The sequence below is a fragment of the Alosa pseudoharengus genome, unplaced genomic scaffold (genome assembly GCF_046254945.1).
Source record: "Alosa pseudoharengus isolate Yale_2024_CS ecotype anadromous, Long Island Sound unplaced genomic scaffold, YU_APseudo_1.1 YU_APseudo_1.1_scf_12, whole genome shotgun sequence".
In the NCBI taxonomy this organism is placed as follows: domain Eukaryota; kingdom Metazoa; phylum Chordata; class Actinopteri; order Clupeiformes; family Clupeidae; genus Alosa; species Alosa pseudoharengus.
In genome coordinates, this window is record NW_027468587.1 from 4049329 (window position 1) to 4065424 (window position 16096).

General features: G+C 43.6%; 1 protein-coding gene across 1 annotated transcript; it reads left to right on the forward strand.

The window, feature by feature from the left end:
• The first annotated feature begins 382 nt into the window (after positions 1-382).
• On the forward strand, positions 383-14077 carry LOC143118725 (uncharacterized). The gene is made up of 7 exons (XM_076279804.1): positions 383-1041; positions 3974-7656; positions 8227-8428; positions 9517-9615; positions 12449-12695; positions 13004-13120; positions 13650-14077. Exons 2-7 carry the CDS (start codon positions 4808-4810, stop codon positions 13805-13807), a joined length of 3672 nt encoding a protein of 1223 aa, XP_076135919.1. The 5' UTR covers positions 383-1041; positions 3974-4807; the 3' UTR covers positions 13808-14077.
• The last annotated feature ends 2019 nt before the right edge of the window (positions 14078-16096 follow it).

Genomic DNA, 16096 nt, shown 5'->3' on the forward strand with positions numbered 1-16096 from the left:
ATGGGTGTTAGTCTGTCTGTGTTAGCGTCTCTCTTTGTGCATTCATGACATTGTGTGTGTGTGTGTGTGTGTGTGTGTGTGTGTGTGTGTGTGTGTGTGTGTTAGGTTGGGTGATCAGGTTTTATGTGTGTGTGTGTGTGTGTGTGTGTGTGTGTGTGTGTGTGTGTGTGTGTGTGTGTGTGTGTTAGGTGGGGTGATCAGGTTTTATGTGTGTGTGTGTGTGTGCATTCTGTGGATGTACACCTTGTGCATGTCTCTGTTCCTACATGCATGCATGTGTGTGTGTGTGTGTTCTAGTGTTTGCCTATTCCCATGTTCACATGCATTAGCATAATCACATTAGTCACGGCTTCGCACCTACACACTACATGTTCATGTCAGAGGCCTGAGTGAATGACACACACAGCACTGTATGTACTGTGTCCCCGTTGTGTCCAGTAACACTTTGTGTGTTCGGCCTGGGTATGTCCAAGGCTGCTAATAAAACATATGTCCAGGTACCTGCATGTCACTGTAGACTACAGTATATATGCCTGTTTGAACACAGAGAGTTATTCACCTAACACCATCCATACCATGTCAACAACGTCATCATCAGGAATGCTGTCCTGTCGGAGTGTGACAGGGAGAGAGAATGAGAATGAGAGAAAAGGGGAGGGAGGAGGAGGAAAGAGGAGGAGGAAGAGAGCAGAAGTAGCAACAAAAGGAAGGCGCTATAGGAAGGGGTAGAGGTGAGAAACCAGTCAGACTAGTCTGTGGAGCTCTAGTGACCTCATGTAAAAATGACAGAGTGCTGAGAGAGAGAGAGAGAGAAAGAGAAATTGGGAGGATGGAGAGAACCTTTTCATTCCCAAACCCAGCAGGTGTACCTGCAGTACAGTAAGCCAGATCTCAGGCTAGTCTGACCGCAGGTGAGCGAGAGCTCTTCAGCCCTAATGAAAGGAGGAAGTGGCCAGTGTGTGATTGTGTGATCGCTGGAGCTAGGCGAACAGGTGCTTCTGTAAACTGACACGACTCTTCCATTCATCTAAAGGAACAGAGGTAGGGTCACACAGGCACACACTTTTCTGTGCTGTCTTGTTTGTGCTCTACATATCTTGGTTGCCTGATATGTTTGCCTATCTGTTTGCTTTGTATGCTTGCGGTGTACTGATTTCACAAGGCTCTTTTGAGAAACGTCTTTTGAAAGACGTCTTTCTCTCTCTGCCTTTCTTCCTCTCTTTCTCCTTTCTGTGTTTCTTTCACTCTTTTTATATTGCTCTCCCTGTATTTTGGCTGCATGCATGTTCTGTTTGTCCTTCTTGTTTAATTAGCTCTTGCTTGAAACTCCTCCTTGCTCACTCCATCCCCACCACTCAAACACAGAACCAAAACATTACATCTTCAGATCTCAGATCAGATCCTAGATCCTCTGTTCTTTTTGCCATGCTCACAAACCACAGCAGACATATCTGAGGTGGCTGAACTAATGCTTATTTGATGCCTTTGTGATTTTGTATTTAAGGTGGGTCCGTAAATGTGCTGGCACAACGCTGAAACCCTGATATCAAGCCATTGCTTGTTCTTACTCAGGTGTGGTTGAGTGAATGGGCGTCCTCGTTTACATCTGTATGCGTATCTGTGCCGTCGTCTCAATCGCAACTACCTCTCTTATCAGATCTCACTCAAAATCTCCTGGTAGTTCACTATATGCATGATTGTGTTGGCACAGTAACGCAAGGAAAGGTCACCATTTGTCATGTGTGTGGCCCACATGTGATATGTGGACATTTGGCTGTTTTTCGTGTGTTTGACAGTGTGTTTGTGTCTCTGTGTGTGATGACTTTGACATTGTAACCGATTGTTCCCCACTCAGGATTGCTGTCTGATTTGTTTTTCCTGTTATCTTACTGTTAATCAGGTTTTGTCTGTGTGTGTGTGTGTGTGTGTGTTTGTGCGTGTGTGACAGAATAGCCAAAGCATGTTGCTTATGTAAACAGAGCAGACAGACAGAAATAGACAGAAAGAGAGAGACATACCCTCATGTCAAGTGTTTGGAATAACGCCGTTTAAAAGAACGGCGTTAGGTAACGACGTTATTTTTTCACTAACGGGGTAATCTAACTAATTACTTTTCCCGTCGTTACAACGCCATTAACGTTACTGGACGTTAAATGCGGTGCGTTACTATGCATTGATTGAATAAATTGTAGGCCTAATCCGAACGCACCCTGGCTCACAGCTAGTGAGGAGGTGGGTTAATAACGACGTAAGCGATTATGATTGGCTAAGGCAGAGTCATGTTTCATGATAGCCAATCAGAGCCAGTGTTTTTACACACTTGCCAGCACACGTGCCACACACACACATACGCAACAACTTAAATAGAGATTCGACGAAACGGCAGAGGTCAGGAGCAATCCGAAAAGTTGGCATTTTCAAGGTGGAGATATAAGCACTACTTCAAATTAATCAAGGCAAGAACGTGCATGTAATGTGTACATTATGTCCAGGAGCGAAGACTTTGTCGACATCCGTTGTAAGCAACTCTAATTTAATGAAGCATCTCACACACGCATCTAAAGCTAGTGGCCAAAAACACCGATACCTCCACCACAGATGATAGCTCGCCATCTACTAGCAAAGAAGGACTCGAAGCAAAGTCCTCCAAGCAGCAAAAGCTGGATCTTTCTGCCTCCCAACAAAAAAATATGACACAGGCTGAAGTCAACCGTAGGTCTGTCGATGTGCAATATCTTGAATTTTCCCTTGGGGATCAATAAAGTATCTATCTATCTATCTATCTATCTAATAAACATCGAAAGTTATGTAGCCTACAAACACCTGTCTGTTCTACTCATTTCAACCGGCTGCTCAAAACTGCTCAAAAAATTCAAATTCTTTGACATAAAGCAACTTTTTTTTTGTAACAGTAACGCAAATAGTTACTTTCCCTGGTAACGAGTTACTGTTATCATAGAGTAATTCAGTTACTAACTCAGTTACTTTTTGGAACAAGTAGTGAGTAACTATAACTATTACTTTTTTAAAGTAACGTTCCCAACACTGCTCATGTCTTAAAAGGCTCAGAAACGGTATCTGAGAGACCACATTGAGAGCATTGTGTTGGTCTGTGAAGCATTGTGAAGGCTCTAGGCTTAAAAGTTACAAGTTACATGCAGCTCCATTCAGTATGAGTGATGTTTGAGGAAATATGATGACACACTGGTGTCAACCCGGTGAAAAATGTCAGTTCTCATCTGTAAGAAGTTTTAGGTAGAAGTATCAGTTAAATGAATGAACACAAACACAAATACTGGAAATAGAGCTGGATTACTACTTTTAGTCAGTCTGTGGTCTTTATGACATGTACAGTGTCCATAAAGGTTACTTGATGGCACGCCACATTTTTCACTGAAATGTATAACTGACCAAGGAATTTTAAGAGGATGGAAAACAATGTCAATTGAGTTCTGCTGAAACCCCAGTTTCAAATACAACTCTTTGACTTTCACTCACTCACTCACTCACTCACTCACTCACTCAGACTCACTCACTCACTCACTCACTCAGACTCTCTCACTCACTCACTCACTCCCTCAGACTCTCTCACTCACTCCCTCACTCACTCACTCACTCACTCTCTCACTCACTCACTCAGACTCTCTCACTCACTCACTCCCTCACTCACTCAGACTCTCTCTCTCACTCACTCACTTACTTTCATTTCCTCTTTTCTTTCCCTTTTTCTCTTTTATTCATTCTTCCTCTTTTCTTCATCCTCCTCTCAGATGACTATAATCAGACTGCTTTGCCCTGTAAAATATCCCGCTCTTTAAATGCACCATAATTAAGTTTGGCCTTCCCCAGCAGTGGTTGCCTGTGTCCGACCTGGATACGATTACCAAAGCATTCCAGGGAATTAGATCAGGATTCGAAGGAGGGACAATTTAAGGAAAATAAACTCTGTCCTCGTCTTATTTCCTGCTCGCAGGCACTTCAAGAAAACAAAAGCCGATGGAGGGGGGGAAACGGCACCATGAATGACAACGGATGACTGCTGCAACTTGGCCAGAGACTTTAGGAGGCTGTCCGCAGAAAAGGGACTCCTTTGTCACAGCGGTGGGGTTGGAAACTCAGGAGACGAGAAGGATACAAAAGAGAAAGCAAACAGTTCATCCACACTGAAGTGTAAATGGACTGTCAAACCTCAAGGACCAAAGCGATATAAACACATATGTGCGTCTGTCCCAGCGTCAGTGCATGTTTGGGCTGGAGAGGACATGATCACAGGGGCAGCATATTTTCTGAGTATACCGCGGTTTCTCTTGTGTCCCACCAGACACAACAGATTATTTTTTTGTCTTTAACGAAACTGAAGCTACTGACTGCACTCATCAGTGAGCCAGCCTTCCTGTCATCGTAACACACCTGTGGATTTCAACACACATTGCCCGTCCACATTCTCCAGAGTGACTGCATAACTTTGAGTTGTTTCTATTTTTCCTCTTGGACTGTTGTCATATAATTATGTTAAGTCTTTGTTTTTGTTTGACACTGAATGGTATGTTTTTTCCTGCATTTTTGAAACTCTTTTTGAAACCACACTGGCTAAATCCTTCTCTGAGCTGACCAGACCTAATGGAGGGCTATGAGAAATGGAGTACCACATATATAGCAAAACCACTGGATGCTCCGAGAAAGGGGGGGGTTACTGAAAGAACAATGTTCAAACTCTATTGACTAATCAGTTTTGTCTGCACGGTTATATTATAGTTCTGCATATCAGCCATCCAGACTTGGATTTACTGAAGGACTCCTCTTGAGCATGAGTGTGCCAGTCCGATCCGCTGTTATAAATCCGAACACACTGCCCAAGTCATCTGGCGCGAGGAGCGGTGCTCTCTCAGCTGAGTCACGGTCAGACAGTGCAGCGGCTCCGTCTGCGAGCCGCCCTGCGCAGGGTTCAGCCACGGTGCGCTTCACCGTGCGGTCCGCCAACTCTCTCTCGAACCTGGGGCTCAGGACCGCATCGCTGAGGAGCGCGCGACACGCCTTTCAGGAGGAGGCCGGCAGGATGGAGACAGAGGAGATCAAAGGAGTCTCCGCTGGCCCTCAGCCATACCGTCCCGTAGGGAACCGCACAGACGCAGACGTAAGGGAGAGAGGCAGACGTCCGAATCGTGTCAAATTTACACCTGACACCAAGCTGACCGCTGACACGGGGGCGACCCAGAGTTCCACCGCTAGCGATGCAAAGCTCAGATTCAGTACGGACGATACGGATGCTCCAGGAAAGGCCTGCAGCCCACTAGGAAGTGCAAGAGGAAGGACGGAGTGGAGGAAGGAGAGCATGCAAAGCAGGAGCAAGAGCCTGGACTGGAAGGGCGGAGTAGAGGGCAGAGGCAGAGCAGGGATCCAGAACCTCTCGACTGGAGCCGCAGCCAGACGAGCAGAGAGTTTGGAGAGGAGGGAGGTGAAAAACAGCAGCCTTGATAGGAAGGCATCATACAAGGACTATGGGGAAGCTGGCAGTGTGTCGTCTCGGATACAGGCATACTCTGCCGTAAGAGGGAGTGAGAAGGCTTTACCCACACTGGGAGAGAGAGTAACGGGGACCTCATCGCTGAGGTTGAATCGAGTAGTCAGTACTTTGGATACGGCGGGAGGGGAACGGTCATTGCCGCTGCGACTCCGACCTCAAGACAGCCTGAAGTCGCCTGTGGAGGGGCGTCCTCCGTGGAGGCAGGTAAGTCAGGAGGATTCGGGCCTGGGTGGATCGAAATCGAATGAAGTCACTGGAAACCAAACTATCTTGGATCGAATCGAGAGGCTTTATGGAATGAGTGGATCAGATGATGCAAAAGCCAAGCGGCATTCTGCTCCTGTTGGTGACTGGCTTGACAACTTGCCTTCCGATCTGACTCCCAGCCAAAGAAAGTTGAGTTCAGATATTGGTAGCCCATCCTACACCCTCCATAGCCCTCGGTCACCAACGTCTCATAATGTAGAGAAGGGAGGAACCTTCCCCAGGAGGTTTAGTCCAGGTGACTACAATTTCTCTCGGAGAGAAACTTTACCCAGTCTGAGCACCTCAGTGGCCCCAGTGGCTTCACGATATCGGGAAAGATCCATCGAGAGGAAAACTCTCCCTCCGGAGGTGGGTCTCCACACCAAGTCTCTGGACAGAGCCAGAAGCAGGCTCTCGGCCACAGCTCAGCTAAAACACCTGAGAGAGACAGAGACGCCATCCAAGGAGTTCAGCAAAGAAACGGCCTCCTCACATCTGAAAAGCTCTGGTGTTGTCAAGGAAAGCAGTTTAAAAGAAGAACAGTCAAAAGTTACTATGGATAAGGACGTCGCAGGGTGGAAAGCAAAAGAGGGCGTGACTGCCAACAGAGGAGACGAAAGCCGATGCCAATTTGGGAAATCTGATGGCCTAGATAAACTCAGCAGGACAAAAGATTCTCAAGAGACATTAGCTATGGCTAACAAAACATCAGAATCAAATGTTGGCAAGATTCCAAAAAAGGAATATTCCTCAGATAAAGGTTTTGCAATTCCATCCAATGCCCAGGCCTCCCCAACAAAGCAGTCCATCAATAGTACAGTAGATGAGGACGTATTTGACACGCGCGTCAAATCAGTGAATGGCCCAATCGGAAAGCAAGACGCCAAGAAGGGTCAATCTAATAACCCTTCGATGGACTCGGTGCGGAACACTATCCATAAGTTTGAGGCCCTGGCCCAGAAAACCAGAACTGCCCCCCAGTTCCTGAAGTCCAGAAGATTCTTTTCTGTGCCAGAGCATCCAACGGACAGGGGAGGATTGAAGAAAAGTGAATCTGATCATGCTTTGGCCAGGAGAACGCAAGAGAGTATGAGGGGGAACCCACATGACAAAGCTTGGACTATGAGATCAATCTCTGTGGATGAGATCGGACTGAACCAAGATAACTCTGACAAGTTTGAAATAGGGTTGAAGGATGGAACTCAAAAACCATCCTCAAAAAGAACAGACCCCAAATCACATGGATCAAAAGACGTGGATGAGACAGATTCTCGTGCTCTCTTTGCTATCAGAAACACAGTTACAGTTCAGGACTGCGTTAAACGCAGCAGTAAACCAGAGCACACACTCTTCCCATATCACCAAAACAATCACAATAATAATTCCAACCGGAGAGCCGTATTTGAGCAGAATGACTTGGAAACCCCCGGGAGTTTCTCAAAAGTTTCAGACGCTTCAGAGGACGATGCAGACAAGACGCCCACCAACTCTCCCCTTAGTCTCCCCTTGTTTCCTAGCTTTAATGGCTATGACCCAACCCCATTCAAACCGCCCACCCCCACAAACAGCGACATCCACCCTCCTTCTGATGCAGACTCTGAACCGCCCACCCCCACAAACAGCGTCCACTCCACCCGGGGGCCTCTGCTGATCAGTCATGGTCCTCCAGGGCTCACCAGTTGCCCTTCCCTTGATAGACTGACTCTGCTGGACAAGGGTGGAGCCTCAGGGCCTTTCAGCCCGTCAGTAGCCAGGTGGCACTCAGACGAGGAAGACGACGACGAGGATGATGATGATGACTGCACGCAGAGAGACAGTGACTCGGACTCAGGTGAATCTTCGGTGACCATCACCAGTAACATGAGCCGGAGGAGTTTCTCAGTCAGGTGAGTGTCAAGTCCCTAACCGCGTGGATGAGGTATATTTTATCACCACATACTGTATGATTGTACACACAGATTTATATTGTCCACGGTTCGCACATCACAAGAAAGTGCAGGTGCTGGACACAAGGCAGTACAACATAGAAAACATAAATGAAAAGTATATAAATGTTATTATTGCTTTTCCTCTCACTTTCATTGTTATTTTATTAGGCTATTGATTGAATTGATATTGTTGTTTATTATTGCTATTCTCCTTATTATATTTGACCAACATTCTAATCTGTTCCCTGTTCAATTTTAAATATTATGTCGTTTTTTATTTGTGTGTCGCTTTGGACAAAGGCGTCTGCCAAATCCATAACCATAACCATATAAAAGTCTACACACTGTAGCTCTCATTATGCTAGTGTGCAGACTTTTAATCAATCTTCTAATTGCCTCAGCCATATATCCAAGCACTTCTGTTTCTTCTCTTTCTTTTCTGTTTTCCCTTTAATCCCAATCGTACTGCTTCTGAATCTTCTCTTTCTGCACCTTTATAATGCCCATCTCTCCTCCCCAATCCTGCAGTCTGGCGGAGCTGTGTAATTTCGGAGGAGTGGACTACTCTCCCCTAGATGACAGCGAGGACGACGCTGAGGACTGGCCTTCCGGGCGCTCAGCCTCCCTGAGCTCGGACATCTCTGCCGTGTCCTGTGTCACGCTCCTGGACAACGAGGAGCTCGACAGCCTCCTGCAGGATGTGCGAAACCTTGGGGATGACGCCTTACAGGTAAAACCTCAAAGGGTCCTGTGACTTAAAAAACAGGCGACTGGTAGCTTTGTGAACAAAATTCTTGGAAGAAGGGGAAAAAGAATAATTCAATAACAAAGAGCAATCCAGGCACTCCATTGAGGGTAAGGATGGCTAATAATAATAACTACATTGATTAGAAAATCAACATGGATCAACAGTCTGGTCTTGTTCAGGGCTTTACATCCGCAAGTCAAGATAGCAGGTTGATGTGGGATACACACAAAGCATCTGGGCTTAATTTAGAGGTCCATTAAAGCTTCCTGTAGTGTAGTATAGTGACGCCTGTTTTGGCTTTGTTTTAGTTTGTATTAAATGCCCTCTACAACAAACAAATAACTGATTATTGTTAGTTCTAAGTGGCAAGCTGGACTAGTATACCCTTCAGTTAGTTTTTAACGGAATGTGATTGCCTCGCTGCATTGGTTGAGGAAACATGAGCCTTATCAACACTTTTTGTTCTGTGCATTACAATCCCATGGGTTTCAATCAGTATTCCCCTCATCTTGATCACAGCATTACAGCAGCACTAAAGAATATTTGAAGAGTTTGGGTCCAAAATGCTATATCCTCTGTTTTAATAAATCATTTTTTAACGTTTTGTTCTCCAAGTAATTTTAATGGAACTGTAATTGGGTTATTGTTACTACATTTATCGTTTATAAATAGCGTTTAGGAACCAAACTCTTCATTTGCTCCCAGGGTCCCCCTACAGTTGAGAAGTGCAATAATAAACTAGCTAAACATGCGTCTTTTGCAACCAAGTATGAACATAACTCCGATATAATGCACCGACAGCAGTCTGTAGAAAGATATCTCCGAATTCCTGTAGCATAGCAGCTCTTTTCCGTTTCCATTTCGGAGGAAGGGCAGTATTCCTACAGAATGTTGCTAGGTCGGGAATCGCCTATAGTGGGCCACTCAGACAATGGCAGAAGTGCTGTTCGTCATGTTATGAGGTTATGTGCCATCAAAATGATTTTGGAAACATTATGTTAGCATTAATATGTCTATATGAGACCATTAGATACTTTCAGCTAATATTTTCTGTGTTTGTATATTTCTAGAACTATGATGACGTCCAAGTGGTGGTCCTGCACAAGGAGGTCGGCACTGGTCTGGGCTTCACTGTGGCAGGAGGAATTGACCAAAACAAGCCAGTCACAGTATGTGCTTTCCTCCTTATTTTCCACAATGCTGAACAGCACAGGTAGTATTCTAATCCCTTGAAACTAATTCAATTCAATTCAATTTCAATTCAAATAAGCTTTATTGACATGACAAGAGTGCTTGTGTTGTCAAAGCATGTATACAGATTCAGTACATAAATATATAAGATAAACAAAACAATGTTGATTAAATAATAATAATAAATAAATGATAATAAAAAGAATATTAATTTAATTAAAAAAGAATAATGAATGATAATAATAATAATAATAATAATAATAATTAAAAAATAAAATAATAAATAAATAAACTAGATGTACCGCAGATCGGTACAAAATATGACCGCCGCCCAGTCCAGCACATTTTTATCCACAAAAATAAGTCACGCTGAAAGGCATATATGATTCTAACTGTCTCACTAAATTGCATTATGCACACTCAATTCTCACTGGTATCTGCTAGACAACAAGTACCAAAACATGATTAGTTCATAGATTTCACATGTAAAATACATTTTCTATAACCCCACCCCCATCTTGCCTTTTCATAATTCTGAGAAATTCTTGAATTGTGTGCATGTGTGCGTGTACATGTTTATGTGTGTGTGGGTGGGTGTGTGTGTGTCTGTGTGTGTGCGTGCGTGCATGTGCTTGTGTGTGTGTGTCTGTGTGTGTGCGTGCGTGCATGTGCTTGTGTGTGTGCCTGTGTATGTGCATGTGCATGCATGCGTACATATGTCTACTGTGTGAGTATGTGTCAGGGGTGGGCAACTAATTTCCCCAAGGGGCCACATGACAAACTGGGACTGTTGAGGAGGGCCGGACTCAAAATACCGAACTCAAGTCTGAACTCAATTCTGTTCAATTCTATTCTGTTCTTGTATAACATTAAGTAAATCATATGGTTTTGTTTACTAGTCGTAAGAACAGATGAAAATGTGAGGGAGACAAAGGAAAAACAGCAATATTTAATCTATGTCCAGTATTTAATCCTCATTCTCGAAAATGATTTTTTGACATTGACATTTTTTCAGTTTTCAAAGACTGATATAAAAAAGTACTACAATATCTATATAATTAGGCTAGGTCATGAAAATGTGAAGGAGTCAGTACCTACAACCGATAGGCCTGTGCCACCATTTCATCAACACTCAGCAATATTTCATCATTAAATCATTACCATCATTAAATTAACTCTATGCAAAATTAGACTACGAAAATGTGGAGCAGACAGTAGTAGGCTGTCATTAGTTAATCAACATACACAAAGAAAACTATTTTAAAAATGTAGGCTATGTTTTTGCTTTAACTTTATGCACATAACTGTGATTGGTGAACTCGCTCTGTGTGTTGAACCGGCTGCTTCAAGCAACCTGTGGTAGCAGCATCATACTAGTTCGCTAACATAAGCTTTGCAAATAATTACGGGGTTATCCGATTGTAAACTGTCTATCTGCCAGTAACGTTTTGAAATGAACACTTCGTATCGCCAACGAGCAGCAGTAGGAGTTCGTTCTAACAATCTTTGCGGTGATGAGCGACGCAGACATAAGAGACACAAAACTTTGAAAGGTTTACGCCGACGTAAAGGCAACTGCATTGTGTCGACGCAGAAGCATAAATTCTATTCACCAGCACATAAGTGAGGGTGTTTACGTCGTATGCATCCACGCACAAATGGATGGGCGTACAAATAGCAGTCGCTTTCAAAATAAAAACAACGATATTGATTTGCATGCATTATCTCTATAGGCTCTTGACTATTGTTCTTTCAAAGACCTTACGCGGGCCGGTCAGGGAAAGCCCACGGGCCGGATGTGGCCCGCGGGCCGTATGTTGCCCATGTATGGTATGTGTCATACGTATGATTACTGTGAATGTATGTGTGTGTGTGCGTGTGTATCTGTTTATGCACATGTGTGCATATGGAATGGGTTAACATGACCCCTGGAGGCAAACACACGCAAAAATGGTCATCCTAGGCCCTACGGTTCTCAAGACATTCACAGAAAACTCTGTTGGTGTACAGTCACTAAATGTACACATAAATTAATTTTTGTATTGTATTTGTATGGCCCCCCATGAACGAAAGTCCACGAAACTTGGCATGCATTCGGAGGGTGTCATAATGATCCTACACTTTCAATTTTGTGCAGTTTTGACCGTGTCAGCCAGAGATATTGTGATTAAAACACCTAATTTTTTGCTTTTGAATTTTTAACTAGGTGGCGCTATAAATGAAATAAGTGGTAATGGGATGGGTTGACATGGCCCCTTAAGACCAAAATACAAAAAAAATGTGGTCGTCCTAGGCCCTACGGTTCTCGAGATATTCACAGAAAACTGTGTCTGCCCTAAGAAAAAAAAAAAATCTGACTAAACCTATATGACCGCCGCTTCGCTGCGGTCATAATAATAATAAAAAAATGAGACTATGTTTAGATTTCTGCTCTTTGTCCATTATGTGTTTTCTCTCAGTTTGTGGCACTTAAACACAAACTGTGCGGAGAGTTGTAGGGATTGTTCATCTTCACCTAATTGTGTTTTTTTTTCTAGAAATTTAGGGTAAAAAGAATTTCTCAGTAGAGTATATTTGGTGTACCTCAGAAGGAAGTGTTTTTCATCCTCAATCTCCATGAGGTCACAGTGGGAGCAAATTCTTTGGTGTCTCTCTTGCCAGGATCTTTTATGCCGTCCAGTTTCAATTTGCAATTGATGGTCGCCCAATCTGTATTTTGTTAGGTAACGACTTTGTGGTTGTTTTAATTTAGTCAGATAATTCTCTCTCTATCTCTCTCTCTGCCTCTCTCTCTCTCTCTCCTTCCCTCAGGTGCACAAAGTCTTCTCGCATGGCGTGGCAGGGCAAGAGGGCTCCATTAAGGAGGGGGACCTGGTGCTGTCAATCAACGGCACGACACTGCAGGGCTCCGGCCACTGGGAGGCGCTGCGCACACTGCGGAAGGCCAGGGGGCGGGGCATGGCTGTAGTGGTACTGCAGAGAGCCAGAGTCGGCCACTCCCCTCAGAAACGGACCAATCCTGAGAAAGGAACTCTGATCACAGATGTAGGAGAGTCAGGTGAGCGTGATCCAAAGACAACGGATTCTCACTTCCTCTTTATTCTCTTGTTTATACTCCTGTGCTTTATTGTGCTTCACACCAGAAGCCTTTGGGTTGTAAATGGTTTAAATATTGTGTTTAGGTCGAAAGAGACTTTTAACAACAACTGTTGTCAGTATGTATTGTGTAATAATTGTGCGATGATTTCTCTTGTCTTCATGTGCGTGTGTGCTTGTGTGTGTGCTTGCGTGTGTGTGTGTGCTTGTGTGTGTGCGTGCGTGTGCTTGTGCGTGTGTGCTTGCGTGTGTGTGTGCGTGTGTGATTAGGTCGGCGGCTGCGGGTGACACTGAAGAAGCGAAGCTCTGATCTTGGCTTCAGTCTGGAGGGAGGGGTGGGCTCCAGCCAAGGGGACAGACCCCTCATTGTCCAAAAGCTCTTCCAGGGTGAGGAGGAGAGCACACACACACACACACACACACACCACACATATTGCACAACAGTCTGAACACACATGTAACACTCAAAGTGCGTTACAATTTCATGTCTTACATTCACCCATTCACACACACAACACACTTACATGCCGATGGCGGAAGCTGCCATGCATGGTGCCAACCTGCACATCAGGAGCACTTTGGGGTTCAGTGTCTTGCTCAAGGACACCTTGACAGAGTCAAGAGGAGTTGGGCTCAAAATGGCACGCTTCCACACGTGTGTGTGTGTCTGTGTGTGTGCGTGTGTGCGTACAAGAGCCATTTATAAGTAAGAAAAGTGTGTCTTAAAAGCACACTCAAAGCATAGAGTGCTTAGAATTTCCCCTTGTGTATCAATAAAGTACCTATCTATCTATCTATCTAGAGACATAGAGACAGTTTTAAGTCATTTTCAATGAACAGATGACCAAAAAGTGTATATTGTATCAACAATTCTGTGGGCATGAATAAGCGAACCCTCGGTGCTCCTCTCTTTCAGGTGGACCCGTCGAAGACGTCCGTCCTGGTGATGAAATACTGGAGATCGAGGGCCACAGCATGACTGGACTCATGCGTTTGGAAGCCTGGCAGCTGATCAAGAAGCTTCCCATAGGCACCGTGGAGGTGTTGCTACGCCGACCGTCCAAACCACACTGACAAACTCACTGCCAACACAAGTCCTATCATTCTTACCAATACTGCCATAGCAACTATTTAAAGAGTATTCTAAGCACTGGAGGACCTCTCGAAGTGTCTGGGAAGCAGACAGCAGAGAGGCATGTTTTGTATCATGGCATTTCTTGTTTTACAAAGAAGCACAATTTTTGTATCCATTGCGTCCATTATTGTAAAACATGTATCTGACCCTTTGAAGTTATAATTGTTTATCTTTTAATAAAATATATAAATCTTTGTATTTTGTAATAACACGTGTCTCTCTATTCTTTGACAATTGTGCTCTGTCACGGAGCACTTGTGAATTGCTGTAAGGGAAATCTTGAAAGGAGGTTGTGAAGTCAGGTGATCCATCAGACAGCATTAGAGCCAACGCACCAGATTCCATGTGAGTGATGACTGTGGAGTGGGTTTCCCTTCTTATCATTCCTCTAGCTGCCCTAGGGCCGTCTTTGCTATCCTGGAAATCCAGAGTTCTCGCGAAAGCACAATTGAATTGTCTCTGCGAGACACTCTGGCAATGAGTAATGATGCACGTTACTTTTACCACTTGCATCACGAGGAACCAATCACATCAGTGTATCTGATATAGGCGGGCCATGAGGCGAGCTAAACAGATAACGACAGCGCTGCAACGAATCAGTCAGTAAACATTGCTCGTAGTGTTATCCAATTGCGTGCAGTGAGATTTTCAAATGCATGCTTGGTGCCGCCGCTTGAGTTGGGCCATTTTCATTATTCGTGGCTAGACCCTTAATCTTTCTAGATTACCAGGGTCGGGATTTTCCAGGCTACATCTTGGCACTAGTAGAAGTAAACATTTTTTTTTACTCTTCTTTGAGTGAGCTCTGTATATCCATAGGGTACAAAAACGCTGTTGATAAACCTAAGAATGTACCGTATCTGTAAGCATTCTGCATCTCCCACTAGAGGTCAGCCAGTATTCATATTCCTCACGGCAGTGGTCCTCAAAGTGTGGGGCGGGCCCCACTAGAGGTCAGCCAGTATTCATATTCCTCACGGCAGTGGTCCTCAAAGTGTGGGGCGGGCCCCACTAGTGGGGAAGAGACATGACAGGTGAGGCGCGATGAACAGGAGGGAAATATTTTTTTTTGAAAATGTGCCTATCTTTTTTGACAAGGAAGATCATAGATTCAAAACAAAGCAGCCACACACAAACATAAGAGTCATAAACAGACCGACATATGAATTAAAATAGCATCTGATCCAACAGACCGAGACGGGAACTGTAACTTGGAAACAAATTTAATATATTTGAACTAGGGCTGTCAATCGATTAAAAAATTAAATAGAATTAATTACATAGTCTGTGATTAATTAATCTAAATTAATCGGAAATATAATTTTTGCTGTGAAAGTATTTTAAATATTTAAATTCAAATGAGTCATTGAATAATCAGCATTAGTGATATTAAAGTTCAAAAACTCTTTTATTATTATTTTCACTTTTCAAAGAATCGCCATAATAATCTATGATAAGACCTAATATTCTAAGGAAATGAATTTAAAAGTGCTTCGGGAAGAAGTTTTTTTTTCACATACAAGGCATTTCAGGCCACAGATATAACTTAGGGGACACAATGAAAATAAATTAACACTCCCCTCAATGTCAACACAATTTTTTTGCCTTGATGTGTGATTTTAGAGTTAACAAACTCTGGTGATATGCAAATTCCTTGCTGCAGACATTGCAGAGCAATTTATTTTAATCAACACTTTTTTTTTATCAACACCATCAGGCCATTTTTTAAAAGTAAATGTTCCAATCAATGATCTAGGCAGCGCATTTTCTTCTCTCTTCTTCATTTTACAGTGTAATGGTTACTGACTAGAACGGCTCAGGGTCAAAGGTCATACAGAATCGATTAATCTGCGCTATTTTTTTAATCAGTTATTTTTTCTCAAATTAATTAATCAAAATTAATCAGTTATTTTGACAGCCCTAATTTGAACATTTCCATTTTGCCATCAAGAAACCAAAATGCAAACAAATTTAATTTATTTGAACGTTTTCATTTTGCCATCAAGGAAGCAAAATGCAAACAAATGTAATATATTTGAACGTTTCCATTTTGCCTCGTTGATGGGGTCAAGTGGAGCTTGAAAATTCCCCACCTCCAAAGTGCGGAATGACAGAAAAAGTTTGAGAACCACTGCCTTACGGTACAATAAAAGGTCATGCAGTAGTCTGCTATTCCCGCACCATCCACAGGGGGGAAACGTTGCATCACACAGACCAGAACTGGGTGC

Bases quoted from the DNA above. Each gene is read 5' to 3' on its own strand.
- LOC143118725 (XM_076279804.1), top strand. From the start codon at position 4,808: ATGAGTGTGCCAGTCCGATCCGCTGTTATAAATCCGAACACACTGCCC. The intron at 7,657-8,226 runs GTGAGTGTCAAG...CCAATCCTGCAG, and splicing joins CGGAGGAGTTTCTCAGTCAG to TCTGGCGGAGCTGTGTAATT. The intron at 13,121-13,649 runs GTGAGGAGGAGA...CCTCTCTTTCAG, and splicing joins TGTCCAAAAGCTCTTCCAGG to GTGGACCCGTCGAAGACGTC.